Below are 27,200 nucleotides of genomic sequence, written 5' to 3' on the forward strand. Positions count from 1 at the left end.
CCAGGCACAGCGTGGCGCTGGCGGCGGTTGCACCCGCGCACATCACGTCCAGCAGCGCACCTGAGCGCAGGTGTGGCTCTTGCTTTCGTCAGAGTTGATGCAACCAGGTCAACCAGAGATGGCTCACTGGAGTGAGAATTTTACTGTAAACTGCATTACTCAGCCTTTAAAGACTCCAAATGATCCTTTCAAGGAAGTGAAGAAAAAGGATTAATTTCTCAAAGTTCAAAGGACAGAATTTATTTTTGGAAATAACATTTCACTACAAATCCTGCAACTGAGACAAATCAAAACCAGCAACACCACAAACTAAATCTGAAGGACAGGACTGTTGGAAAATTTCTCTCCAACAAAACAGAGGAGTGACAGAACAATTCATGGAGGACACCTTAGGGAACATCCTGGTCTCATCCACCACTACTTCTGCAGGCAGCAGGTCTGCACAACTACCTCTCTGCCAGGACCTGAGCTCCAGGGACACACTGTCCCAGAGCAAGGACTCCTGAGTGTCATGAGTCCCAAGAGTGTCCTGCATCCCGTTCCCACCTGCCATGGTCCCAAAGGCTCATTAAGAGATGCAATTCAGCCACCCCTTTCCTTCCCTTCACTTACATTTGAGCTGATGCCACCCAACCACAGCGGAGGGGGAGAGAGAAGCTGGGATTTGAGAGCAGCTCCAGCACCAGCACAGCCCAGTGCAGGAGCACCTCAGCAGCAAATCCCTCCCTCCACCAGGACTTCCTGCTTTTATCTCCTCTTTGTCTGGACTGGTGGCTCCAGGACTCCATAGACTTCTTTTTCTTTTCTAGTACAAGACAAAACTTCTTTTGCTGCCAATTAAACCTGCTGAAGGACAAAAGCTTCTCCTCAAGATCTACACAACTTTTGCACAAATATCTCCCACACACTGGTTTTGGACTTTAATTTAACTTTTCTCCCCTTGAATCAAATTACCATTTTCCTCTGATCATAATTTGGTTGGATGAGATATAAAGTTGGAGGACATCAGATTTGAGGGAAGAGGAAAGCAAAGCACAACAACAGATGGGGTGTACTTGTCTTGCTTTACCTCCCATTCAGCCCCACAGACACCCTGCTCTCATTAGCACTTGATGCAGGTGAAAATAAAGAGGTTTAATATAAAAACAGCATGGGCACATGGAAAACATCCACCTGGACCTGTTGGAACTTGCCCAATGTCACTTCCAAGCTCCTTCTCTATACAAGGAGCTTTTTCACTCCTAAGACTGTAACTCCTTATCTGGGCTAATGACATTCAGTACGAAACCTCTCAAATCCCATTTGAAAACTTAAGTATTCAATAATTAAGACATTTCTCTACTGCCTCAGAAACATAACAGCTTAAAGACCATCCTGCTGCCATCATGGAACCAGGCTAACCAGAGCCTGAGCCCCAAGGTGTGAATCCAGGGGCTGCTGCTCTCCCACCCTACAATCTCTTTCATGCCAAGGAAGGGTCTTGCTAGTTCACTACCTGCAAAAAAAGGAAGGGCTGTGCATGAACAACCAGGAGGCCCTCTCTGAGATAAGGACACGGAGTGTGGGGCTGTGCAGAGAGTGGCACCAACGCTGGGCACAGCTGGACACCTCATTCAAGCCGATGGAGCTGGCAGCCCCCAGCTGAACACACAGGCAGGGCTGTGGGTCTGAAACGCTCCGTGCAACTGGTGTGATGCTTCAAGGGACAAGTCCTAATCTAGGAACAATGGGTCTGGTCGCATTCCCGGCCAGGGGAATTGCAGCTTCCAGTGAGGATGTGACAGCAGGCACGCGGCGCTCGCTGACACGGAACCCGGCCCGTTGGCGAGGCACTGCCCGTGCAACCACAGCTCCCCAGGAGCAGCCCTGCACAGCCACACGCTGCAGCAGCTGGGTCACTGCTCATTTCCTCCCAAACTTGTTGAAATCCACACTGTGGTGGTGGCTGGGTGAAGAGCAGGGAGGGATGCAAGCTCCAGAAATGTCTGTGAGCAGACAGCGATGAGGCATGTTGGTGGAACCAAGAAGTGTCCACTGCTGGGAAAACCTCCCTGCTCCAGGCTGTGACAACTGATCAGGCGTGGGAACACACAGAATCCAACCGTACAAACACAAAAACCAGAACAAAACAAGATCTGCTGGCATTGCTGATCCTACTCTCTAAACCAGGGTAAGCAGGTGGAGAGGAGCCCATCTGCCCCTGCATCAGCCAGCCGAAGAATCCCCAGTTTTCCCAGCCTGTTAAAGTCAACCCATTTTTCTAAAGGAAACATTAACCACAGTGGGATATCAAGATACAAGACTGCTTTTAATTACATATACAAAGGAGTCCCTAACACTCCAGCTCTCTGCAAGGGCAGCTTGCTGAGAAAAGCAACTCTGATCAAAGCAGGAAAATCTAAATCGGGTGAGGTTAGCGAGAAACTGCATAAATTGTCCCCAGGTTTTTATGCACAAGACTCATGAACTTCCAGCCAGAATGTGTTTTAGTTGTGGCATTATCCTTCCTTCTGATTTAGCTCCTGCTGAACACAGAGAGGGATTTGCCCCTCTGTGTTCTGCACTTGAGGCCACACCACAGGTCCTGTGTCCAGTTCTGGGTTCCTCACATCAAAAAGGACATGGAGGGGCTGGAGCATGTCCAGGGAAAGGAACAGAGCTGGGGAAGGGGCTGGAGCCCCAGGAGAGGCTGAGGGAGCTGGGAAGGGGCTCAGCCTGGAGAAAAGGAGGCTCTGGGGGGACCTTGTGGTTCTGCACAGCTCCTGACAGGAGGGGACAGCCGGGGGGATCGAGCTCTGCTCCAGGGAACAGGGACAGAAGGAGAGGGAACAGCTCAGGCTCCACCAGGGGAGGCTCAGGATGGACATCAGAACAAATGCCATCATGGAAAGGGTGGCCAAGCATAGGAATGGGCAGCCCAGGCAAGTGGTAGAGTCCCCATCCCTGGAGGTTCAAGAAATGACTGGACATAGCACTCAATGCTCTGCTCTGGTTAAAAAAGTGGTGACTGATCAAAGACCTTCTTCTGGAAAAGATATCTTCATCTGAGAGCTATTATCCAACCTGGCAGTCATGAAGGTCCTCAGAAAAATCTTCAGGCCTGGCTGTGGCACAGGGTCACCCCAACACCCACAGGTGAGTGCAGCACAAGGCTTTTTTGCCATGCAACCGAAGACTTCAAGGCTCCCAGTGAGCTGCACAAACCTTAGCTTAAAACCAGCATCCCCAGAACGTGAAGGTGCCCCAGGGTTCTGCAGCTCCCTTTGCTGATCAGGGCTCCCAGCACAGGACACAAGCTGGGTCCTGGACCACAGCCCCAGCCAGAGGCACCCAACAGCTTATTCACAAACACTCTTCCCAGATCTCCTCCTCCAATCCCTGGCATTCCTTCAGTGGACAAGTTTCCTCTGCTAGCTTCTGTCTGCTCTGAATGTATCTAAAGAACTCTTTGAAGTCAAAATATTCTTAGCAATTAGATCTTCTCTACTTCTTTTTGCCTTCCTAATTATCCTTTTAACTGCCTTCTGCTTATTTTAATAGATCTTCCTATCCTCCTCCTTACCAGACTGTTTATACTTTTTAAAAGCCTACTGCTTACTGCTCCTAATACTGTTTACATCTTCACTCAGCCACCTCAGCTCAGTTGCTGCTTTTTTTTTGCCTGATTTCAGAGTCAACCAGGGGAAATTTCCTCTCTGATCTCTGCAGCAGTTTGTAAATATCTCCCATTTTGTCTACAAGAGGTTTTCTACAATAGGTTCTCTTTTCAACAGCAGGTTTTCTCTCGGGAGAGGGAATGGAGTCTCCTCTAGACCACAAGTGCTTCCATAAAAATCCATATTCTTCTATATTGCTCTAAGCACTCTTCTCTCTGCTGCTTAGCCCATTGCTTTTGCATTAGGAATATAAAGCAGACTGTTTAATGACTGAGCCCCATGTGTTCCCTAACTACCTTATTCATTATCATTTCCTGCCTCAAAAAGTAAACAAATATCCTTTTGTGCTCAATGTCACAGGAGATTACATATTAATTTCTTCAGTTATATCTCTTCTGAGTGGGGGGGAAAGCCACCTGGAAATACTTTGACTTCATGCAAGGACTTGCACCAGGGTGTGGGTGATGGTCTGGAGGGTTTGGAGCATCCTGTAGGGTTTGGAAGTGAGAATAATTTAGGGTCCATTTGGTGGAACCTAGAGAGTAAATTAAAGGGAAGCTGACTCAATATTTCCTCTGTTACTTACAATCCTTCCCCAACCATCTGCTTTCAGACACTGGGAAACAGGACACCAAAACAGAGGCAGAAAGTGGGATCTTTTGTGAAGCCACAGAATGGCCATTCTTTACACCATAGCACAGCTCTGCCCTGGCTCACTGCTCTGAACCCTGAAGCACTTATTGCACAGACAGAGAGCAAGCACCAGCACCCAGCATGCTGCACCCACAGCTCCCCTTGGCAGTTTGTTCTAACAGCCAATCTGCCCTGCTGCTCAAAATTTCCACCTCCTACTTTTAGAAATGTTTTTTGCGTCTTCATTTTGTCATCTCAGTGTTTGGATCCTGCTTCCAGGTATTGTTTCTTTGCTAAAACCAAGGGGTCTGTTACCTGCTTTTTTAATTTTCTGCTTTTTAAACGCATGGAGAACTGGCTCCATGAAGATAAAAATCAACGAGTGAGGTTTTTTTTGGCAGAGAGTTTCCCAAAATACAGTGCACGTCCCCAAATGTTTAACAACAAACACGAATGAGTATTTTCTTCAAATCCTCAAACTGCTTCGCTCCACTCACATGTTCTGTGTCTTCTCCAACTTTTCAACATCTCTGAAGGAAATGAGGGAACTGAAAATGGGGGTGATGTATTAAAGCACAGGTGAGAGAAGAGCTGTTCACACACGGCCCCCTCGCTCTGACAACCGTGGTTGGCATTCCCCCACTCCCAGACTCAGTGCCACTGCCCAGTGCCACCCTCCAGCATTTGTCCCTTTCCCACCCCAAAGCCTGATTTGGCACTTCTGCTCCTGTCTCCCCACACCAAAAGCAGATGCAGCCCCATCCCTCTAGGTGCCCAACCCCAAATCAAAGTTCACCCCATGAAGATGACTCCATGACTCAAATCCCTGTGGGCAGCTGCAGTCCCTCCTTCCTCAGCACCACCACTGTCAATGCCTGTGGCCATGCCAGACCCTGTCTGCAGCCTGACTGACTCCAGCTCTTTGGGAATGACACAAACTCGGCCGTTTGGCCAGCTCAGGACACACTCCCTCCATCCCTTCTGCTGGAGGACAAACCCAGCCTGACATTCCCACGGACTCCTCCCCTGTGCTCCTGTCCCCACCTGGCCAGGCCGAGGCAGCACAAGCAGCACCACCAAATGCTCTGCAATCTTCTCTGTATCCAAATCCTGCAGGAGCCCAAGGGGCAGACCAGCAGAGGTGCCCAGGGAACATCACCCCAAGGAGCAGCTGGGAACCCCAAACCCCTGCCCTGCTCAGCCCCCGCTGGGGCTGGCCCTGGCAGCCCCTGTGCACATGGGCTGAGAGTGGATCATTCCTCCTCCTTACAAATAGGGAACAGCAATATTTATTAAACATGTCTAGTTTTTCTGCTTTATTATGCATTTTACCTCTCCTCAGCCGTGATAAGTCTACACAAACCATTATTAGAATTTCTTTTGTTCCTAATACAAATACTTTCTTACTGTTCCTTGCACTGACAGTCACAGATTTTTTTTTCCCTTGTGTTTTTAACTTCCTTTATCCATTTTCTGCACTTGATAACTTCTAACTCAAGGATAACTGTCATCTCTTCCTCTTAATATTCCTTTTTTTCCCTTTTATTCTGTTTTAATTCTCACCAGCATGGTGCTGCCCTGCTCACAGGAGCTCAAGCTGCAAGAGAGGGAGGGGAGGCAGGAGAGGGGGGCTCAGGGTCCTGCCCTACACCAGCTGCACCCCACATGGAGACCAATTTTAAGCCCAGACTATGGCTCTCTCTTCATGGCAGAGACCAGACTTTGCTAAAAACGCCTGCAAACGGCACAGAGGACAGCAGAGCCTCAGAAAGTGAAACTCAGGACCTTTCTGCGAAATCTCATCAGGCCTCACCTGTAACCAGGCTGCAGGGTGGGAGCTGAGGAGGGCCTGAGCCAAAGGGAGCCCCTCTGAGTAAGCCAGACACCGTCAAAACCAAAGTGAAAACAGATGCCAGCATATAAAACCTATTTAAACTAAAGCCTGAGAAAATCAAAGTTACAGGAACATCATTGTAAGTGAAGCATTTTCTATTGATGAGGTCATAAATGTACTGTATCCCTGAAGAGCTTCATAAAATTTCAGGTAGGAGACAAAAGACTCAAGACATTGCAATCCATATCCAAATTACATGGGAATGATGGAGCTGTGTTGACAGAGAACCAAAGTGCAGCCCAATAAATGAAACAAGATTATTATGACAGAAGGTAGCAGAGAACCCTGATGGACTGGGAGCCCATCCCAGAAAAGCAGAGCACAGAGGGATGCTCAAAATGCCAAGGAACACCAGAGAGGCTGCAGGCCTCTGCCAAGGCAGGAAACACAATTTCAGTCAGAGGAGAATTCAGATAATCCCATAGAGAATGTGCAAATGTGAAAGGCAGTTTGATGCAGAAATGGTGCTCAAGGTCCCACACACAGGACTCCTGTCCCCACACTGTGTCCCCAGACATGGCACACCATGGAATCCCAGACTGGTCTGGTTTGGGAGGGACCCTAAAGCCCATCCAGTGCCACCCCTGCCATTCCAGGGACACCTTCCACTGTCCCAGGCTGTTCCCACCCTTTCCAACCTGGCCTTGGGCACTGCCAGGGATCCAGGGGCAGCCACAGCTGCTCTGGGCACCCTGTGCCAGGGCCTGCCCACCCTGCCAGGGAACAATTCCTAATTCCCAATATCCCATCCATCCCTGCCCTCTGGCAGTGGAGGCCATTCCCTGTGGCCTGTCCCTCCATGGCTTGTAAAGAATCTCTCTTCATGTTTCTTGCAGGCTCCCTGGAAGGGCACAGCGATGTCACCCCAAAGCCTTCTCTTTTCCAGGCTGAACAATCCCAATTCTCTCAGCTTTTCCTCACAGGAGGAACCATTCTGTGATTCCATAAACAGGAAAATTTGTTAAGAGTGTTAATGGAGCAGCTAAAAGGCCTTGCAGGTGAGGTGGAAAACTTGGAGATGATTATCACCTACCAAAGGGGGTTTATTAAACAAAAATCACAGCTTAACAGCAGAGTGGAAAAGGCCATTAGTCATAATTAAATTAACAATCAAACACACAAGCACCAAAAATCTACCAGATTCTGGTATAAATCAAGCACCAAAGGAAAATAAAACCACAGGATAAAAATTCAACTTCTTTGCACCGGAGCTCACTTGTGACAGAGCTCAGCACTTCCTTTCCTGGACTCTTCCTTCATGAGGAATGAGCAGAGCATCTGCCTCAAACTGTGGGGTCACCAGAAAAGCTGCAGTCCTGCCTAGCAAAATTAACAGCAAAAAACTAAAAATCTCCAGGGCCCAACAGCATCCAGCCAAAAGTCTGAAAGGCATTAAGCTATTAAAATCACCCAGCACCCCCAAAATCACTGCTGTCCACCTATGAACCAGCTAGCACTGAATGTGACCCCACTCTTTCAAAGGGTTCCAAGGAACTGCAGAACTCTTCATTTTTGTGGCAGAAAAATTACTATAAATAGTAATTTAAAAAAATCCAAAACAGAACAACTAAAAGTCAATGTTCCCATGGATTAGAAAGGAACACCAGGAGTCACTCTGGGTCCTGCAGCCATAAGTCACTGGGTTCTGAGCCCTGCTGGCAGAGGCAGCTGCAGGTAGAACAGGGCGTGGTGCACCCCAACTTCCAAAGGCCTCCAGAAGAGTTTGCTCTGCGAAAGCTCTTGTGGCAAGTGCACTCACAGCACTTTCACATGCACAGGATGAAGTAAGAAGTCACCTCATTGATTAACCACTGATTAAGAGAGGGAAAATAAAGGGCAGGAATAGTTCATTATCACAGTGGGGTCCCGCAGCCATCTGCTCCGAGCGCCGGGCGGGGCTTGGGGAGGGAACAGCGCAGGGAAAGCAGCCCCTGCACACGCCGAGGTGCCCAAATGAGCCATCAGCATCCAGCAAGGCCAGGCAGGAGGCACAGGGGCACCTCTGCAGCAGCTGAGAGCCTCTGATGGAACCAGCGACTCATTATGGGTGTGGGGACAGAAATGTGCCCGTGCATAAAGCTTCACCCACAGCCCCTGGTGATCCACCTGCACAGACTGCAAAACAAAACCAGGGAGCACACAAGGGCAAGAAGGGTGATCCAGCCAGGCAAACTCCTGTGCCATGGACAGGGTGGCCAGAACAGCCCCAAAGAGCACCTCAGGGAAAAGGGACATCAGGACGGCTCGGCTTTGCTTCCCAAAGCACAAAGCTAAACCCTAAAAATAAATCCCACAAGCAAGCAAAAGCAAATATTTTTCAGTCCCCTATTTGCCTAAATAAATTGCAGATGCTGCAATTATCCAAATGATTGCCTTGGTGGTGGGTAATGCCAGGCTACAGAAAATCCACATCCCAAGGGGCTGCAGCACATCCTGGGACAAGATCTGAGGAGCCTCCAAAGTGGGCACAGCACTGAGGTGAGCAAGAAACACCTGAAGCAGTGGAAAATGCAGCTCTGACAGTAAATCATGTGTCCCACAGCTGGAGCCACAAAGGACCTGAGCATGGGACAGCTGGCCAGGCTGCAGGCTCACAAGGAAACCCCCAAACCAGCCTGCATCAGCATCCTCTTCTAATTCATGGAGTTGGTCACCCCACAACAGCTGGTGATGGAGAACTGGGAATCAGAGCTACTGATGGCCTTTGAAAAGGATCACTGCAATGGAGAGGGCACAAAAACAGCCAGGGAGGGCCAGCGACACCAAGGAGCTCAACGTGGGAGAGCAGAGAGCTCCTGCAAAGGGACAGAGATGAGAGTAAAGTTCCCTCTGCCTTGAAACAGAGAGATGGGAAACACAGCAGAGCAGCAAAGACAAAGGAAAATACAGGAGGTGCCCAAGGAGGGGAAATGGGTATGATCCAACATCTCACCTTGCCCATGCAGAATTATCAATAGATCTTACACAGGAATTAGGAATGAAGGCAGCACGTTTGCTGAGCCCTCAGCTCTTCCACACAGCGCTGGGCCATCTCTGACACCCCTAAATAATCTCCAGGAAGAAAGAACAATTCCAAATTCTTTGAGTTTACAGCGTGAAGCTTGGAAAAATGTAACAAAAATAATTGGACAGAAAGTTGAAAACTTATGATGTCCCCCAAAAAAAAAAAAGTTTCTGCAGTTTGCTTCTGAAAAATTTCCTACTGCTTTTTTGGGTTTGTGGGATCATTAAAATAGCTGAGCTGGGAACGTCATGACTTGGTTGGTTTGGCTAATAAAGAGTACCTTCTGGGCTGGAACAGTGGGGATGTTTATGGGGAAAAAAAGGCTTTTTGTGAAGAAAATGGAGTCAACTATTGATATGCAAAATAGACCAAATTATTATTTATATAGAAAAGTATTCTAATGTGATCAAACTTTAAATATTAAAAAAAACAACCCAATACTTTGGCAGAAAAGGAACTAAAAGTAGTATTCCTGGTGCCAGAATATTGCTAATTGAGAGGTTGTATTAATGGATTTGTACTTCTTGTGTGAGAGCCCTCCTGCCATAGAGACAGCTCAGGTAGAGGGATGGGGTGTTTTGGAAACAACATTGGCCAAACACTTGAAAATTCCATAAATCAAGGGGAGACAGATAATTTTTTTTTTTTGCTATTTTTGGGTGGGAGGAAGGAAGAGCCTTGAAAAATGTAAATATTCAAATGCAATTTTTTCCTCCAGAATGCTATTTTGCTCATGATATTCTCCTAACAAAACAAACTCCTCCTGTCCTGCAGAGGCAAAGGGACAGGCTGGAGCCCAGGAATTAGAGAATGTTTCACTGACTTCAGAAAAAGCTGCTTGTAGGGAAATTTAACCACAAGCCTAAATCCCCACAGGACTCGTCCCTAAGTGAATTCCAAAGCAGAACAAAAATTAGAGATTGAAGATTAAAAATAAAAAAAAATTTAAAAACCCCAAACCACATCTCCTATGAGGAAAACTCAAGACAGAAATGGAAAATTCCTTGCTGGCAAGGATGCTAATTGCATACCTTGTGCTAGGAGCTGAATATCATAAATTTCTACATATATATTTAATTAGGTTAATTTGCAAACTGTAGACATATGTCTGCTTAAAGCAGACAGGAACATTTCATTTTATACATTTTAAATCTCACATAATGAACTCCAATCACAAGCAGTGTTTATGCTGCAGGAGGACGGCCAGGAGCTGCCTGTCAAAGGAGGGAAGCACAAACATTTCCCAAACTCACACAAACAAACAGCCACAACGTGGGACTTATCTCCTCCACCTTATCAGGAACCAAAAGCAAATTCAGCACTCTCAGCAAATCTACTTTCTGGCAACTAAACCAACTCAGATTACACAGGGAAAAAAAAAAAAAGACTAACCAAAAACCAAAAATAACCCCACCAAAAATTTAAATACATGCAAGATTTCAGGAAAAGGGACCTCATTTACCAAGGACACCACCATTCCATCCATGTGGATCACAGAGAATACCCACAGATGGAAAAAATCCACAGGGATCATTGAGTCCAGCCCCTGTCCCTGCCCAGACCCCCACCAACCCCACCCTGGGCATCCCTGGCAGCGCTGGCCAAAGGCTCCTGGAGCTCTGGCAGCCTCGGGGCCGTGCCCATTCCCTGGGGAGCCTGGGCAGTGCCAGCACCCTCTGGGCTGCTGTTCTGCAGTGAATGCTCCAGGGCACTCTGCTACATCCCCTGGCATTTGCCAGCAGCCCCAGGAGCAGCACAGCAGCAGGGCTCCCAGACCCCGCGGGATGCAGTGGGGCTCTCTGGATGTATCTCCACCTGAATGCTCTCTCTGGGTACATTTACATTTTTTATTTCTCACCTAGTGCCCTCCCCAGCTCCAGGCACAGCAGGTCCCCTGCCAGGCTGTGTCTCTGGCATGTCCTAACAAACCCCATGGAGCAGAAATGCCAATTCCAACTGTTATCATCAACCAGACAAATTTAAAGGCCTCTAAAATAAAGGCACATAAGAAAGTAAAACCATGCCTCTCTTGGAGTTAATATGTAGTAACCCCAGTAGTATTAACCATGAGCAGAGAGATGCCCTGAAGCCAAATCAAGACACACCCCAGGGCAACCTTCCTGGTGGTCATTCATTGATACCTTCCCCAGTGAAGTCCAACTCCAGCCCTGCCAGCCCCCACCAAGCCCAGGGCCACCAAAGGCCAGGTCCCAGCCTGTCCCCTGGTGTCACTGTCCATGCCATTGCCCCTCAGCATCTTCAACAGCATCCCCTGACTGCAAAGAGAAGTCCTGCTGAATTCCCAAGGGGATTTTCAGATCCCCTCTGCCATCAGCCTGATCCAAATCCAGCTGTCCCTCCCCACAGAGGTTTCCAAAATGCATGCACAAATTCAAAAAGGTATTTTATTCCCAGCCAATAATTATCCTGCCTTCTTACAACTCTCTTCCCACCCTCAAAATCACAAATATCTCACAAACGCCAGTGAAAGCTCAGGATTTGCAGCCCACAGAGTAAGGCACATCAGACCTCAAGTGACAGATTTACACCCAGAAAAGCAGGAGCTATTCTTGGGTTTCGAGCCAGAGCCCTGCTGGGGCTGCCTGCACACTGTTCTCTGGATGCTCCCAGCTCAGCCTCCAGCTACAGCCACCAGCCTGCAGACTTAACTCAAGAAATTGTACAGATCTGCTGGAAATGGGTTTCATTCATTCATTCTCTCCTCGTGTAACCAAGTAAATAGAATAGTAGTAAAAAAAAAAAAATCTCACCAAAATAGAGACAACTTGATTTCAAGTGTGCACCCCAAAGGCTCTGCAGCACCCCACGCCCTGCCCTGCTCCCAGTGGGGCCAGCCCACGTCGCTCCAGGTTTTCCTCCAGGTTCCCCTCCTGGCTCTCCCACACCAGCAGAGCTGCTGGCTTTGGTTGCAGTTCTGAAAACTGAGGTTTAATATTTCTAAAAATAGGTCTAAAGCAATTAAATACTTGCACTAAAATTGTTCTCAACACACTGGAAGCAGTAAATGACGGCCCTTCAACGCAAGCACACCCAACTTCTGAAAACTGACTTCTGCTGCTATTTTCAGGCAGGAAGGGATACCTACACCCACGCAGAGCAAAAAATTAACTTCCATAAGATTACTGCTGCCTGTGTGTATCTAGTAAAATGAAATCACAACAAATATTAAACCCTGAAGAGCCTGGAGACACAGTGGTGCCATTGGGACCCTAGCACTGGCATGTGAGCACATTTGGCCCATCCAGCCTGGCTCAGCTCAGTGCCAGTGGGGAGGTCTGACATACCTGGCTGCTCTCACCTCTGTCAGTTGCTGAGATTTCAAACCTTGTGTGATAACATCCCTGATCTCTAAACCAGGGCAGAAAACACCATGGAGCTCCTGTGTTCCTGGCCCAGGCACAGGATGGACCCAACAGCCCTCACAGCATCCCAGACCCAGCTGAGAACCTCACTGCATCCAGGAGTGTCCCAGGCACATCCACATGCACAAACACAGCACAGGTATTGATCCCTCAAATACCTCTGGCAGCTCCTCCAGGCTCCAGCAGCTCCTCTCTGCTCCACACTCTGACATTCATGTTTCCCTTTGTCAGCCCCTTATCAGTGCAGGCAAATTCTCCAGTCTCTACTTCTCCACTTCCAGCCTTATTTTCCACATTACACCAGCCAAATATAGACATGAAACAAGCAGGAGTGTTGGGAATCACAAACAAGGAAAGCCTTGCCTATATAATTAAATCTTTGCAGGTACAGCACAGCAGAGAAACCTTTCTAAGCACACACACTGGAGTGCCTTGGAAATACAGGTGAGGGAAATGAAGGGAGGGACTCCCAAGGAAAGCTGCTCTAGCAGAGGAACTGGTGTGGTAACACTGCTCCCACCACCAAAAAGCACAAGGTTTGGTCACCCTCGGTCCTTCCCATGGGGACAGCCCCATGCCAGGCTGACCCAGGGCTCTGTACTTTCACCCCAAAAGAGCCACATGGCCTCCAGCTTCTCCAGAGGCAGCACAGCTCCATAAACCACAAGTTCCATCACCTGGCAGGATGGGACTCTGCCCTGGCCTCGGCCAAGAGTCACCCGGGGACAGCCACCCAGAGGGAGGCACAGGCAGGGGGTCCAGCTGGTCTGACCCCATCAAGGGCAAGCAGAACATGCCCTGTGCCCCCCACCCTGCCTCTGCTCCCCAGGCTGCCCCGGGCAGCATCCCAGCTGGAGCAAGAGCTCCCAGCATGCTGGCACAAGCCCTCGCAGCCCGGTCAGTGAACCAGAGCTAACTGCCACTCAACTGCCAAAAATCTGGAAAACACACACCACAAGAACTCTTCTCCATGGGTACAGAGGGGGTTTAATTAAGGGGATGGATTCTAATCTACCTGTGTAATGCCACGCTGCTCATGCCCTCTGTGCTGCCTCCTTGCCCAAACGCACAAAGCTTCTCTGCACTTCCAGTGAGCACAGGGGAGAATTTTCTTCATTTAATCTCTTTTTTCTGCCACTGCTTGCTTTGGGAGAATGCAACAAGTGAAACCCAAGTAACTCAGAGGGCCACCATGCAGCTTGCCCAGCATCTCCCTGTGCATTTACACACTCAGTAGTGTTGGAGTACAAACCCCACATTTCAGGAGATGACTTGTGTCCACCATTTGGAGTCTGACACGCATGTTCCAGCATGAGCAAAGCAATTTTAGTGTGGAAAGAAACTCACTGCTGAGCCCAGCCCACAGGGTGACCAACACTGACACTGTGCATCACATCCCACCACAACCCCAGCAGCAGTGAGAGCCCTCAGCAAGAGACAGCAGAAAAGGTCCAGGGATGAGTGGATCCAAGGGACTCAAGGCTGAACATCAAAGCTCAACCAAGGGACCACTGTGACTGTGCCTTGGAACACCAAGGAGCGAGTGCAAGGCAGCTCTGATGTCTTCAGCGCATCTTGGGAAGAGATCTCTTCTGCAGAGAGTATCTGCTCATCCTTTCCCCCTCCAGAGGAGACACGAGTGTGCAGCAATGCCTCCCACGTCCCAGGGTCACCTGAACAGCCACAGCCACATCCCAGCTTCCCCACAGCCAGGCACCAAACCCTGCTCCATCCAGAGCCCTCCAAATGGCTGCAGCCACGGCTTTTGGGGAGAAACTCTTGCTGAAGCCACCATCAACTGAAACTTCAGCTGTTGCTGAAGCCGCCATCAACTCAACCTTCTGCTTATTATTTCTGATTATTAAATTTTGCATCCTCTTGGTTATGTTCGCAAGTGGAAAGCTCTATACATGTGGTGTATATGTTACATATTGTGTATTACACATTATTATTATTATTATTCATGTTTTTCCACTCCCTCTCTGTTACAACTTTACCGCACTCCCATGCACGGGGCAACTTCCCCACACAGCAGGAGCCCCTGCCTTGCCCAGTCCCTTTTCCTGGTGCCATGGTTTAAAAATTCAGCTCTCACGTGATGAGGCAGAGCCACTGTGACAAGCTGCACCAGAGCCCCATGCCCCTGATGAAAGGCACATTGCAAATGGTTATTTTTCATATACTATCCATGGTAAACAGCAGCATTCATTTCTATTCCCTTGCTCCAGACAAATCAATGATTGTTAATGCAAAGTCAACACGTCCAGATGTAGTTTGCATACTAGTTAACCACTAAATTGGCATCACATAGTACAAAATAATCAAGAGACATTCAAAGAATCAAACAAAAGCAAAAAGGAGGCAGATGACTAGCAATTAATCCATAAAAGACTTTTAAAAATTAGAAACTTCTTCCCCAGAAAATACGGTATGGCCAAATGGAATCCGTAAATGTGAAATTCCAAATATGCACAATGCTGGATGCACAGAAACGTGGAAATTGCAAGAAATAAATATCTCCTGGGGCCATTTCCCATGTCCCTTACCAAGAATATGCACAGCCTCCAGCAGCACTGCCAGCCCCTGCCCAGGCACCTCTTCCCCTCACCCTACTTGGTACATGATGTACAAATAGTGCCTGGTCTGGCAGACCTCTGACAAAACTCATGTTTTGGGGTTGCTCCCCACATCTGCAGGACCACCCTTGTCTGTTTTACAGCACACAAATACCGCCTGCAGGGATCCAAGCATGCACTGGAGCAAGCACAGAGCCCAGGGCAGCACCTGCAGGGAATGGGGGATGCAGCAAACCCTTGGGATGTGCCACACTTCCTGCACAGCCCCATCCCACAGCACCCTGGGCTGGCTGGCACACTCCCCTGGGCCACTCCTGAAATGTGAGCCATGCTCAAGCTGAGGATGCTCAGGCAGAGGCAACCAGGGGCCCCACGGGCAGTGCCAGGCACCTGACATTGCCATGCACCTGGAGCCAGTGTGGCCCTGCAGGACCTGTGCCATGGGGGCTGTGCCACGGGGGCTGTGCCACGGGGATGTGTCACGGGGGCTGTGCCATGGGGCTGTGCCACGGGGGCTGTGCCACGGGCACCAGGAGAAGCATCCAGGACCTCGGACCGAGTCCTGCCATGCCACACTGGGAAGGTCGAAGTCCTTGACCAGGCACAGCATCCAAAGAATTATTGATCTACAGAATATCCTGAGCTGGAGGGACCCACCAGGATCACCCAGCCCAGCCCTGTCCCTGCCCAGACCCCCCAACAACCCCACCCTGGGCATCCCTGGCAGCGCTGGCCAAAGGCTCCTGGAGCTCTGGCAGCCTCGGGGCCGTGCCCATTCCCTGGGGAGCCTGGGCAGTGCCAGCACCCTCTGGGGGAAGAGCCTTGCCCTGAGCTCCAGCCTGAGCCTGCCCGGGCACACTGTGCACAAATCCTGACTCTGTATCAGCATGACTCTTAGAGCAGGTTTCAACCTTCTCCCCTGCAAAATAAAATTAAAATTAAATTAATCTAATTTTTAGAACACTAATTCCACTCTAATTTCACTCCTGCACTTGCATAATTGCAAACTTGAGTGTGCATCACCGGGGCCACGTGACTGCACCCGTGAACTGAACTATTCCCAGCATTGCATTATGGCAGAGATATATATTTAAATTATCCTGGAGTCATGCAATAACCTCCCAAGGTTTTATATGGCATTTGTATAAATATTATCTACTACTTTAATAATATTATGTCTGTTTTCATTCTGGGATGAAAATATGTCACTGAAAATGAGGTCCTGGAAATTTTTCTTTTTTAAAAATACATTTCAGTTATGTCACAAGAAATCTGTTGGTATCACTCAGCTGAGCTCCCTCCCTCCCCTTCCCCTTCCAGGCTGCCAACAGCAATTTTGAAAAGGATAAAATATTGATCAACTTTCCAGAAGAAAAAAAAAAAAAGGGAAAAAAAAATCCCCCTAAAGGCAGACTGCAATGAAAAATTATGAAATCTTTTCCAGGCAGGAGCAGGTTTGTGCTGGAAGGACAGGCAGAAAGGTGAGATTCAGACTCATTACAAACCCAGCAGCAGGAGCTGGTGCTGGAAAGCTGCAGCTCCCCAGGGAGTTAAAGATGGGAAAGGTTGCAGCTCCCCCAGCATCCCCGTGCAGGAGGACACGGCCTCGCCCCCAGCGCTGCAGAGCACACACAGCACCCCCAGCACACTGAGAACACCTCCAGTCCAGGCCTCCCTGCTTCAACCCCTCTGCTGCAGCAGAAACTCGAACGGCATCATTGCCACAGTTGGCACTGTGACCCCAGAACTGAGGCTTGGTCATTAATCCTAATTAAAATGCAGCACCCATCAGTGCATCCCCCCCAAATCCCAAATCCACAGGGATGCTCCCCACATCTCCGGGTGTGTGCCAGGGCAAAGGAAAAGCAGCATCAAAAGGTCTGATTCACATGAGAAAAAAATGTACGAAACCTTAAAAAAAATAAAATTACAGCTAAACAGTTTCTTGGGGTACAATGATATTGTAGAAAAAGTTCTGGGGTGCAGCTCAAGGAAGGGAATTCTTGGAGGGTAAGAATATGGCAAAGCCACCAGGCTACAGCTTCCTGGATGAAACCATGAATAAAATATTCTCCAGGATTGTTTAATCCAATTTGGAGCATTGTGTGTAATTTTTACCCAGATGTGCCACCCGGCTCTAACTGCACCACTGCCGGGCTGGCACCGGCCTCCCGCTCCATTATTTGCTAAAAAAGGGATTCAGGAAGAGGGTGGGTCCCTTTCGGGGGGGCTGGGGGCAAATAAATGCAAAAATAAAAATATGGAGTTGACATTTCGGAGTATTTTTTCCTCCACCCAAGAGTTATGCTGCTTTGCAAATTTTTTCCATTTCCCCCCCCTTTGAAAAACTCAAAACATGAAACAAATAAAGGGGAGAAAAGTGAAAACAGCCCCCAAACCCTGAATTCACCAGCCACTCCTTTCTGATTTCCAGCAAATATCAAATTACAGGGAACAGAAAATCAAAACAAACAAAAAATTTAAAAAAAAAACTTTTCAGGGATTTGAGATTCAAAATTAAAAATTTATTCTGGTTTGAAATTTAATTTTATTTTGTGCAGCACCCAGATTTCAGCATTTGGTGGTGGGTGCCTGGCAGCTCCAGAAACTCACTTTGGAATTTAAAATTTAAAAATGCTTTTTTCCAAAAAGGAAAAAAAAAAATCCAAACTGCTGCAGCTGTGGAGCCAGCCATCTTGCTATTTTGTCCCCATTTTAGAGAGGATACTGTGTCAAGGTTGGTAAAACTCAATGTTGACCTAATCTTTCCCTTCCTCTCCCTCCCCCACTTTTGGGTGGAAAGGCCATGTAGCTCTCCTAGATTGCTTTTTTCTTGAAACAATGCATGTTTCAGTGCTCTTTTGTTATTTATTTTTAAAAAGATCAATACCAAGACCCCAGTATTCAAGGGCAACCCTACAATAATAAACCAGTGTGTGCACAGTCCAGAACTCACAGGCACTCTGTAACAGCAAAATAATAGGGATAGGACAGCATTTAAAACAAACAAACAAACAAAACAATTAAGAAAAACCCCACCAAAAATAATAATGAAAAAAAAAAATTCAATTCAAACTCCAGCAAGGCTTTAACAGTCAAGGAGAAAAAGGATTTTGAAATTGTGAAAAATATCATGGCTGAGCCCTTTAAAAGCACTTCAGTTTGAAAAAAAAATGAAAATCACAAAATCTGCAATTATTTTTTCACAATATTGTTAATTATGCATATTCATAATATCATGGCGGACCTTATAATAAACCTGTGTAAATATTAGATTTATGTGAGCCATAGGACATAGAGTTATTACAGTGTGTTTAAAAAAAGCAGGGGAAAAAAACCTAAAAACCATACTGTGGAAATTTTCTTCTCTACAAAAGAAGTAGGAAATTAAATGCTGGAAACTGTTTTAATTATGCCAGGAGAAACCATCCAAAAAGCCAAGAAATTCTAAAATAAAACTGACATTCTACTCTTTATTTTGCTTGTCCTTGTGTTTTCTTGGACTGTGTTTAGAACCTCATTGTTTAACAGCAGTTTTGCATGAAATCCAAAATCACCAAAAAAAAAAAAAAAAAAAATTTTTGGGTGTGTCCACAGCAAATTTTCTGGGTTCTTCATTTTCCTGCAAATCTCCTAATTTCAAACAAAATAACTTTAAGCACTGCAACAAAAAGAAAAAAAATAAACCTTGAGTTTTGGCAGAGCTTGCTGCACAAGTTCAAAATTACAATGAAGCCCAATTCCTAATTGCTCCGGAACAGCAATTCTCCCACTTTCCCAAACTAATCCCTCCCTGCAGCTCACCCGGGGGGGCCCACCAAAAACTTGACTCACTTTCCTTTCCCAGCACACTGCTGCTCCCAGGCTCCGTTTTTCTCCAGAAAATGGGGGTGGAGGGGAGAAAAACCTGAATTCATTCAAATTCCTGTTTAATTTTCATTTCCATGAGCTGGGCTTTGGCTCCAAAGGGACACACAGGAAATTTGCGGGGATCTGGGGAGGCTGCCGGAGGAACCCCAACATAAGCGATCCCGCCCCAACTTTCTGGGAAAAAAATTAGAAATAGCAGAATATTTCCTTTTTTTTTTTTTCAATTTTAATTTTTTTTTTTTATTTACGAAATAGTCTCCTCTAGGTGGCGTTGTTTTAATGGAAAAAAAAATGGGGGGGAAAAAAACCAAAACGTTCCGGAGGAAAAATTAAGAGAAGGAGGAAAAAAAGAAAAAAAAAGGGGGAAAAAAAAGGAAAATAAAAGGAAAATAAAAAGAATAAAAAAAAGGCGCGGGAAGGAGCGCGGGACGCGGAGCGCGGCGGGGCCGGGCCGGGCCGGGCCGGGGTGCGGGGCCGGGCCGGGCCGAGGGGCGGCTCGTCCCCGACATGGCTGCTGAGCTCCGCTTTGTTTTCCGCCCGGTCCGAGCGGCCGCGGGCTCCGGCACCGCGGGGTCGGAGGAGCCGCTGCCGGCGCTGCCCCCGCGCACTGCGCCAAAGCGCCGCCGGGGCTCCGCGACGGGGCGGCTGCGGCTGCCGCCCTCCCTCCTTCCCTTCCCTTCCGTTCCCTTCCTCCCCGCTCCCTCCGCCTCCCCCCGGGGACACGCCGCCCGGCCGCCGCGTACCTGCGCTGCCGCCGCCGCCGCCGGAGCGGAGCCGTCCGGCTGGTTCATGGGGCTGGGGCGGGAGCAGGCGAGCCCCGCGCCGCCGCGGCCTGCGATCCGCCCGCCGCGCACAAAGCCGCCGCCGCCGCCGCTGCCTCCTTTCCGCCCTCCCAGGAGCGGCGAGTGGGGGCGATGCCCCCGCTGCGCGGGTGGGCGGCTCGCCGGGCTGCTGCAGCCCCCCTTCCCCCCGGGGCATGGGCCGGGGCGGCCGCCGCGGGCACGGGCGCTGCCGCTAGCGGCGCGGCGCGCAGGGCTGGGCGGGCGCCTCCCGCTGCCGAGCCCGCGCCGCCGCCATCACGAGCCGCTCTGGGGGCAGCTCCAGCCGCAGCGCGCTCGCAGCCGGCGGCGCCGGGAGAAAGGGGCTGAGTCTGGCCCGGCGCGGGAGCTCCGCCGCCCGCCCGGCCGGCCCCGCGCTGCCCTCCGCCCCCGCGCCGGGCACCGCGCAGCCCGGCCCGGCCCGGCCGCCGCCCGCCGCCCGCCGCGAGCGGGACCGCTCGGCGCCGTGGGGCCGCTCCGCGCCGCGGCGCCCCCCGGGAGGTGTCCCGCGGTGTGTGTGTGTGGCGGGGTGCGGGCTGCGGACCCCGGCCCAGCTCGGGGAGAGGCCCCCGGGCTGCGCGGTGGCCCCGGCCCGGGCAGGGGGTGAGAGCCCGGCGGGTGGGAGCTGTGGGGAGAGCCCGGGTCCCGCACGGCTTCCCCAGGCCTCGTACCCCTCACTGAGCACGTGGGGAAGGGTCTAGGGACGAAGCGGCATCCGAGGGGACGCGGGGTGAGAGGGGACAGATGGCTCGCCAGAAGGGACACGAGGGAACCGCTGGAGATGTGTCAGGCAGGGTCAGGCTGGAGATCATGGAAAGGCTCTTCCCCCAGAGGGTGCTGGCACTGCCCAGGCTCCCCAGGGAATGGGCACGGCCCCGAGGCTGCCAGAGCTCCAGGAGCCTTTGGACAGCGCTGCCAGGGATGCCCAGGCTGGGGTCGGTGGGGTGTCTGGGCAGGGACAGGGGCTGGACTCAATGATCCTTGTTGGTTTCTTCCATGTCAGGAAAGTCTGTGATTCCATGATTGTCTGAACAGCTTGGGCAACACCATGCCTGCCTCCTCTTCCCCAACTCTTTCTTCCCCCCACAGCACACCCAGGGCTGAAATCACCCCTTGCCCTTTTAGCCTCGAAGCTCCCAGCTCTTGGTCCCCACGTGTTTGAGAGTTGTTTTGCCACAACACAAAACAGGGAAAGCCTTTCTCTACCCCCACACAAAACTCATCCTGACACCCTGTCCCTCCACCAAGAGCTTTTCCTCACCATATGCTCACAACGCTCATCGCTGCTCTTGTTTGCTCAAGCAAACCTTGTTAATTTCATCAGCAAACTTTGTTAATTTCCTCCAAAAAGAAAGGGAAAAAAAATCAGTGCTTTTCTTCCCCTGGAAAGCACACAGCATTAACTATAAACATAATTACATCTCATACATACCTGGTGTTTTCTTCCTTGTGAAGCAGTACCAAAAATAGTTATTAATAATATTAATAAAATAATCTGAACTTGTGAATTTTCCTGCCCCAGCCCATGAAACTCTCTTTCCCAAGAGCTCCACAAAACCAAGGATTTGTATGAAGCCAAATGCTGATTTTGCTCTTGTTCCCCAGCCTAAAGACAACTTCAAAGATATTGCAAAACACAGATTTATTTTTCTTAATATCTTTTATGCAGATTTCATTCCAAATCACTGTACGGTCAGATAATGTAATTACAGAGCTAAATAAAAACAAAGGGGCAGGGGAATTGGTGGAGACATTGGGCAAGGGAAGATGTTTTCTGAGTGAGCTTAGAAGGGATGTGGGAAGTCAAGAAGCAGAAACCACTCACAAGGTTTCAGCCCCAGCGCAGGCATGAAGTGCAGCCAGAAGGAATCCCCCGTGGAGCAGACTAAAGCAGAATTTGGTGTTTGACAAATGTTTGAGGAGGGTTTGGGGGAAAATGCGGTTTTGACACGGAGTTTGCAGAATGAGGAGAAGCTCGGATATACTCTCACCATACCTTTGTGTTTGGAAACCTGCTTGCAGCCCTCCAAAAGCCACAGCCTGGAGGTAAAAGTTGCCTGCCCCACTGTGTCGCTCATGGCTGAGGGCACATTTCAAGCCATGCCTGGATGCTTTGAAGCATGTTCAGCACTGGAGAACCCATCACAGCTCATGGTGTGGCCAACCATTGCCCAACCATTGCCCAACCATTCGTCACCTTCTCGCTTTGAGCCTGACCCTGTTTTGCTTCCATTTGATCCATTTGTAACATGGAAAAGCTTTCTGCCCTCCACAAACTGTGAATAAATCATACCTTCACCTTCTTTTGCGGACCCTCTTCCCTCTGGAAGGACAATGTTTGAGCTCTCCAAGCTTCCTCAGCCCAAACCTCCCATTTCTTTTGGTCATGGAGACAGAATAGATGCAGAAAAGGGGTGGCACCTGTGAAACTCACAGAGATCCCAACCAGATCTCTGTCATGCGTGTTTTTGCAATGGCTTTGCAGTCTGCTTTGTCTGCTCAGCAAGCACAGACATTGCTCTGAGTGGAGGGGTTTGGGGTCCACAGGGGAGAGTTCCCAGTTCTGGGTCTGATCTCAGAGTTCAAAGCCTCCCTCCTGAGGGATTTGGCTGTTGGTTGGTCCTGACTTTGTGAAACCGGCCCTTAGAATGTGCCTGTGTTCCTGCTGCTGATTTTGTGCTGTTTAGACACAAAAAACACCATCACTGGTGACCCCTCCTGCCTGAGGGACAGCCCCCTCTCCTCCAATGGAGTGAGGTCCAGTGCAGAAATTCTGCAAGTCAAGACATCCTTGATTAGGAAATTTCTATGGATTAGGTCTGGGAAATTCCAAGCATGTTTTATTCCTGGCAGAGTGAGATACCCATCAGGTCACTCAGGCTGAAGTCCCTTCTGATGAGGAGACCTCTTTGGGACAGATGTTTTAGTCTTGCCACTCCAGTAGCATCCAATGGGCTCTTATGTCCTGACTGGTACCAAATTTTGGCTTTGTCTCTCAAAACTTCCTCATTATCAGTGACCAAAGCCTGAAAACCCACATCCTTATTTTGAAGTACCCTCAGACCTTCCCTGGGTAACAGCTAATGACAGGCCAATTGCAGTCAGGAACTCTCCACACCACATTTCAGAACACTTTCCAAGAAAGGTCAGTCATTTACTCCAGCTTCTGGTGTCCGCAGGCAGAGATGACAGTGGTACTCACATCTCTGTGGGATTCCCAGCCTGAAAAGGTTGAATTCCTCCTGGAACATCAGTATCTGCACGGCGCTGGGCTTGCCAGAGGTAACTCAGTGACTTCTCCCTCCTTTCCTACCCTTAAGATGAAGCAGCAGCAATGCTTTCACCTTCCCAGGCAAGCTCTGTAGTCATCTCAGACTGGAAATGCTGTCCTGGTAGGACACCCACCTCCCATGAGCTGGTAAGGGTGTCCTGGCTGCAGTAATCCTAAGTGATAATATGATTAAAGATCATGACAATGCACATGCATACAAGGGCTGGTTCTGCAGGCTTGAGAACCTTTTACTGTGCTGTATTCTCCTGGACTCCCCATGGGTTGTTTGTGAGGCAGGCAGCACTAACAGTTGCTACTCTGTGTGAGTGTCAAAGCCTGCACAGCATCCATCCCGAGGTGATGGAGTGTCCTGGAGTTTGCTTCCTGCAGCCTGGACTTCTGCTCGAGCTGTGGGGTCAGGGATGGTGGTAGCAGGGACAGGCTGTTGGGCAAACAAGTCAGAGGGAGATGTCACTTAGCCCCTGGAAGGGCATTACAGTCCACAGCTAACTTCATTTTGGAAAAGTGGGGAGCTTTACGTTGGGTATTAGGAAAAGGCTCTTCCCCCAGAGGGTGCTGGCACTGCCCAGGCTCCCCAGGGAATGGGCACGGCCCCGAGGCTGCCAGAGCTCCAGGAGCCTTTGGCCAGCGCTGCCAGGGATGCCCAGGGTGGGGTTGTTGGGAGGTCTGGGCAGGGACAAGAGTTGCATTGATGATCCTTGATCCCTTCCAGCTCAGGAGATTCCGTGATTCTTTGAATGCTCACCTGAGGACAAAGATACAACACAGTGGAGGTAAAGCCCAGTGAGGTGATGAGGATTCTGCATAAGGCACTTGTGCTGATTCCAGCGATGAGCCTCTCTGTGGGATATGTGCTCAGTAGTCTGGAGGAGGAAATTATTGGTAGCAGTCTTCCTAAGTAAATCTAGAGCTCACAATCTCCTTCATACATCACAGCATTCAGTCATCTGGGCCAAAGGTTATCCCTGAGGGATGTGGGGTACCCTCTGTTCCAGTGCCCACTCTGAAGTTTGGAATCTGTGCCTGAAACACTGAGGTTGAACCCCGTGCTGGGGCAAAACGCTGAACACTCCTCATCACTGCTATAAATAAGAAAGAGTCGGCAAACCACGGTCAGGAAATGGCCAAAGGACTATTTATAATCACTGCTATCTGCAAAGATATTTGTGAGACCAGCAGAAAAAAATAAATCCCCACTTCACTCTTCCTGACCCCGTCACCGTCTGTTTGCTTCGCTCTGAGGCATTAAAGCTCATCAGAAGTGTTTGCCAATGGTTATACAGAAAGGAAGTGTTGGATTGTATTTGTTCTTGTCAGCACTGAGCTGCTCCTTCCTTTTCCAGCTGTGATTGCTTTCGTCCCCTCGTTTGCTGGGACCGTGTGCACCCTGAGAGCTTGAAAGGATCTGCACCAGTGTGAGCTGCAGCACGGACTGGGGATCTCTGCAATGGACTAAATGCTCTGAAAACCAACAGTGGACAACAGGAGCTCCAAAAACACTCAGTTTCAGATACAAAGCTTCTCCCTGCATGCCGATTAACAAGTCCTTCTATTGCATCAAAGCCTTGTCAGAAATTGCAGTGGCTGAGTCGTTGGGATGGGTGTTGTTTGGGTGATGCCAATAAAGCCATGTCCTGAGGAAATTCCAGGGAGAGCCCATGTCTCTGACTGTGGAGCTGATGGTGTGAGTTGGGATGCAGGTGGGGCTTTGCTCCTCCTGAGCCGGGTGCTTGGTGAAGAGGCTGGAGCTGTGCAGGGCTCAGGATGCAGCTGAATTTCAGGAGCAAATGCCAGGGTGTGGGAGAATTTACAAGCATGTGAGTGTGTATTTTACCTATATAAAACAAGAAAACTTCGGTTTTAAAAGCATTAGGATTGTATAAACATGACACTGTCCAGAGCAAACTACAAAGCAATAAAATCCCAAACCATGAGATACCTGTTCCCCACTCTTTAATGACCACACAACACATTTCTGCTGACAGGGAGAGATTTATTGCTACAACAAAGAGCTTCCTTCTACCTCCAACAAATAATGAAATGGCCACCTCCCAGTGTTGGAATCTACTCTGCCTTTACCTTAGAGCATCTTCCAGTGCCTAAAGGGGCCCCAGGAGAGCCAGAGAAGGACTGGGGACAAGGGATGGAGGGACAGGACATAGGGAATGGCTTCCCACTGCCAGAGGGCAGGGATGGATGGGATATTGGGAAGGAATTGTTCCGTGGGAAGTGGGCAGGCCCTGGCACAGGGTGCCCAGAGCAGCTGGGGCTGCCCCTGGATCCCTGGCAGTGCCCAAGGCCAGGCTGACAGGGCTTGGAGCAGCCACTGTCCCTGCCCGTGGCAGGGGTGGGACAGGATGAGCTTTCAGGTCCTTTCCAGGCCAAACTATTCCGGGATTCTACCTGGAGGTGCAAGGCAGCAGATCCCCACTTGTGGGTTCACCGGGGGGGTTCCAGCTGCACTTGTTGGGCCATCTGCCTTTATGGCAGGAGGATGCTCGGAGCTCCCCTGCCCTCCCAGGGTCCGCACATGTTGGGATGCTGGAGCTGCTAGCAGAGCTTGGGCAGCTCTGTTTTCATGTATCTGAGGAATACACGCTGGACTGAGGGAGAACACTGGGAGGAGAAGGCCCTGAGTGCTGTCCCAGCCTGGCTGAGAAGCCACGGGGACATTCTGGGCTGGCACATGAGGCGGGGCTGTGTGCTTGGGTACAGCTCGGGCTGTGCATCATGCCCACAATTGTGTTTGCCAGGAAAAAGGTGTCCAAGAAAATTCCGACACAGAAGCAAAGAACCTTAATAAATGGGATTTAAATAATAGATTTAGCTGAAAATCCCCAGAAGACGGATTTTTTATCCACACATCAGGTGCTGTAAGCTTAGAAAAAGATAACAAAGCATTCCTCAGACAGAAAAGGTTGAGTTTCTGCTTTAATTGAAAAATCATATGTGGTTTTGATACTCCTAGAGAGATGTTATGTTAAGAAGTAGTTTATACTGAGAGATGTATCATCACTATTTTGGGGTAAATTAGATTAAAGTGATTTGCAGTTATCCCCATGCTAAGCAGTATAAAGGGAAGAAATGGGAAGTTAAAGTTGTACTTAGGAGAAGTGCAGGCAGTTTGCTGAGCAAATCTTGACTCGGCTCTGCCTTAACAGGCAACTGTCAGCTCAGTATTAGAGAGGAATTGTAGCTTTCTGGACCCATAATCAGATTTATCTGTCTCTTCTTTACAGTGGCATGGCACAGCAGAATTAAGAATATTTGCATGCCTTAAATTGAGTCTTTCTGCTTTAATTGTGTAATTATGGAAATCACTATTTAGGGATCCATAGCATGGCTCTGCTGAATTCTGCACTTCAGGCAGGCACACAACCCCTTCGTGAAAGAGTACTCCCTGCAAAATCCCAGCATCCAGTGTGGAGTGTGGAATACATGTCCTGGGTACGTATTTGCAAATTCATTAATTAACTTATCAGTTCAAACTAATTAAAAATTGGTTCTTTAGCAAATCTAATACATTGTGGCAGACCTGTCTTTTTTTTTCCTGAAGATCCTATTAGCGGAGTAATGCAGACCCTGCAACCTTCCTGTGTAATTAATACTCACGGAAATCTTACATATAAATTTCACTGGCAGAATTTATTTGACAATGGTCTCTTACGAGATTACACTTCATAACTGGAAGTTTATTAAGCAAGGCTCGTTTGCAGGGTTTTCCTTCAGTTTCCCATAAGGGTTTGCCTCCCTTCCAGCCCTCATGGTCCCGTGTCACTGGGGCTCTCACACTGCTCTGCTGGGGTGAAGCCTCACGGAGCAAGGAGCTTGGGAGGGCTGTAGCTGCTCTGGAGCAACAGGAAGCAGCCACACAAATGGGAGAACTGGTCCACAAGCCATGGGTTGACTAACAAGCATAAACTTGTCTTTTAAATTCATTATAACCCCTTTAGTTCATCCCGTGTGGGCCACGGGGCGGGAGGATGAAGAAGAGAAAGATTTCCTGGCTGTTTGTCAGCATCACAAACAGAATATCCTAAATAATACATGACTGAGTGGTGTGATTAATTTTAT

At 49.1% G+C, this 27,200-nt stretch overlaps 1 protein-coding gene and 1 long non-coding RNA gene across 13 annotated transcripts in view; one reads left to right on the forward strand and one right to left on the reverse strand.

The window, feature by feature from the left end:
- ZNF618 (zinc finger protein 618) overlaps positions 1-20,175 on the reverse strand; it is a 148,115-nt gene extending 127,940 nt beyond the window's left edge. For 6 of the 12 annotated variants that reach the window (XM_064393922.1, XM_064393921.1, XM_064393928.1 and 3 more), the window contains exon 1: positions 19,760-20,174. In XM_064393922.1, the coding sequence (XP_064249992.1) occupies positions 19,760-19,807 (48 nt within the window). In that variant the 5' untranslated portion in view covers positions 19,808-20,174. Of the gene's footprint in view, positions 1-19,759 lie in introns of all 12 variants that reach the window. The other 6 variants (XM_064393927.1, XM_064393926.1, XM_064393918.1 and 3 more) reach the window with 3 other exon arrangements.
- A 265-nt stretch (positions 20,176-20,440) lies between these two features.
- On the forward strand, positions 20,441-24,606 carry LOC135283283 (uncharacterized). Its single transcript, XR_010349127.1, has 3 exons — positions 20,441-23,116; positions 23,839-23,899; positions 24,470-24,606. It is a non-coding gene; the product is annotated as an uncharacterized LOC135283283 (long non-coding RNA).
- The last annotated feature ends 2,594 nt before the right edge of the window (positions 24,607-27,200 follow it).

The sequence above is a fragment of the Passer domesticus genome, chromosome 18 (assembly GCF_036417665.1).
Source record: "Passer domesticus isolate bPasDom1 chromosome 18, bPasDom1.hap1, whole genome shotgun sequence".
In the NCBI taxonomy this organism is placed as follows: Eukaryota; Metazoa; Chordata; class Aves; order Passeriformes; family Passeridae; genus Passer; species Passer domesticus.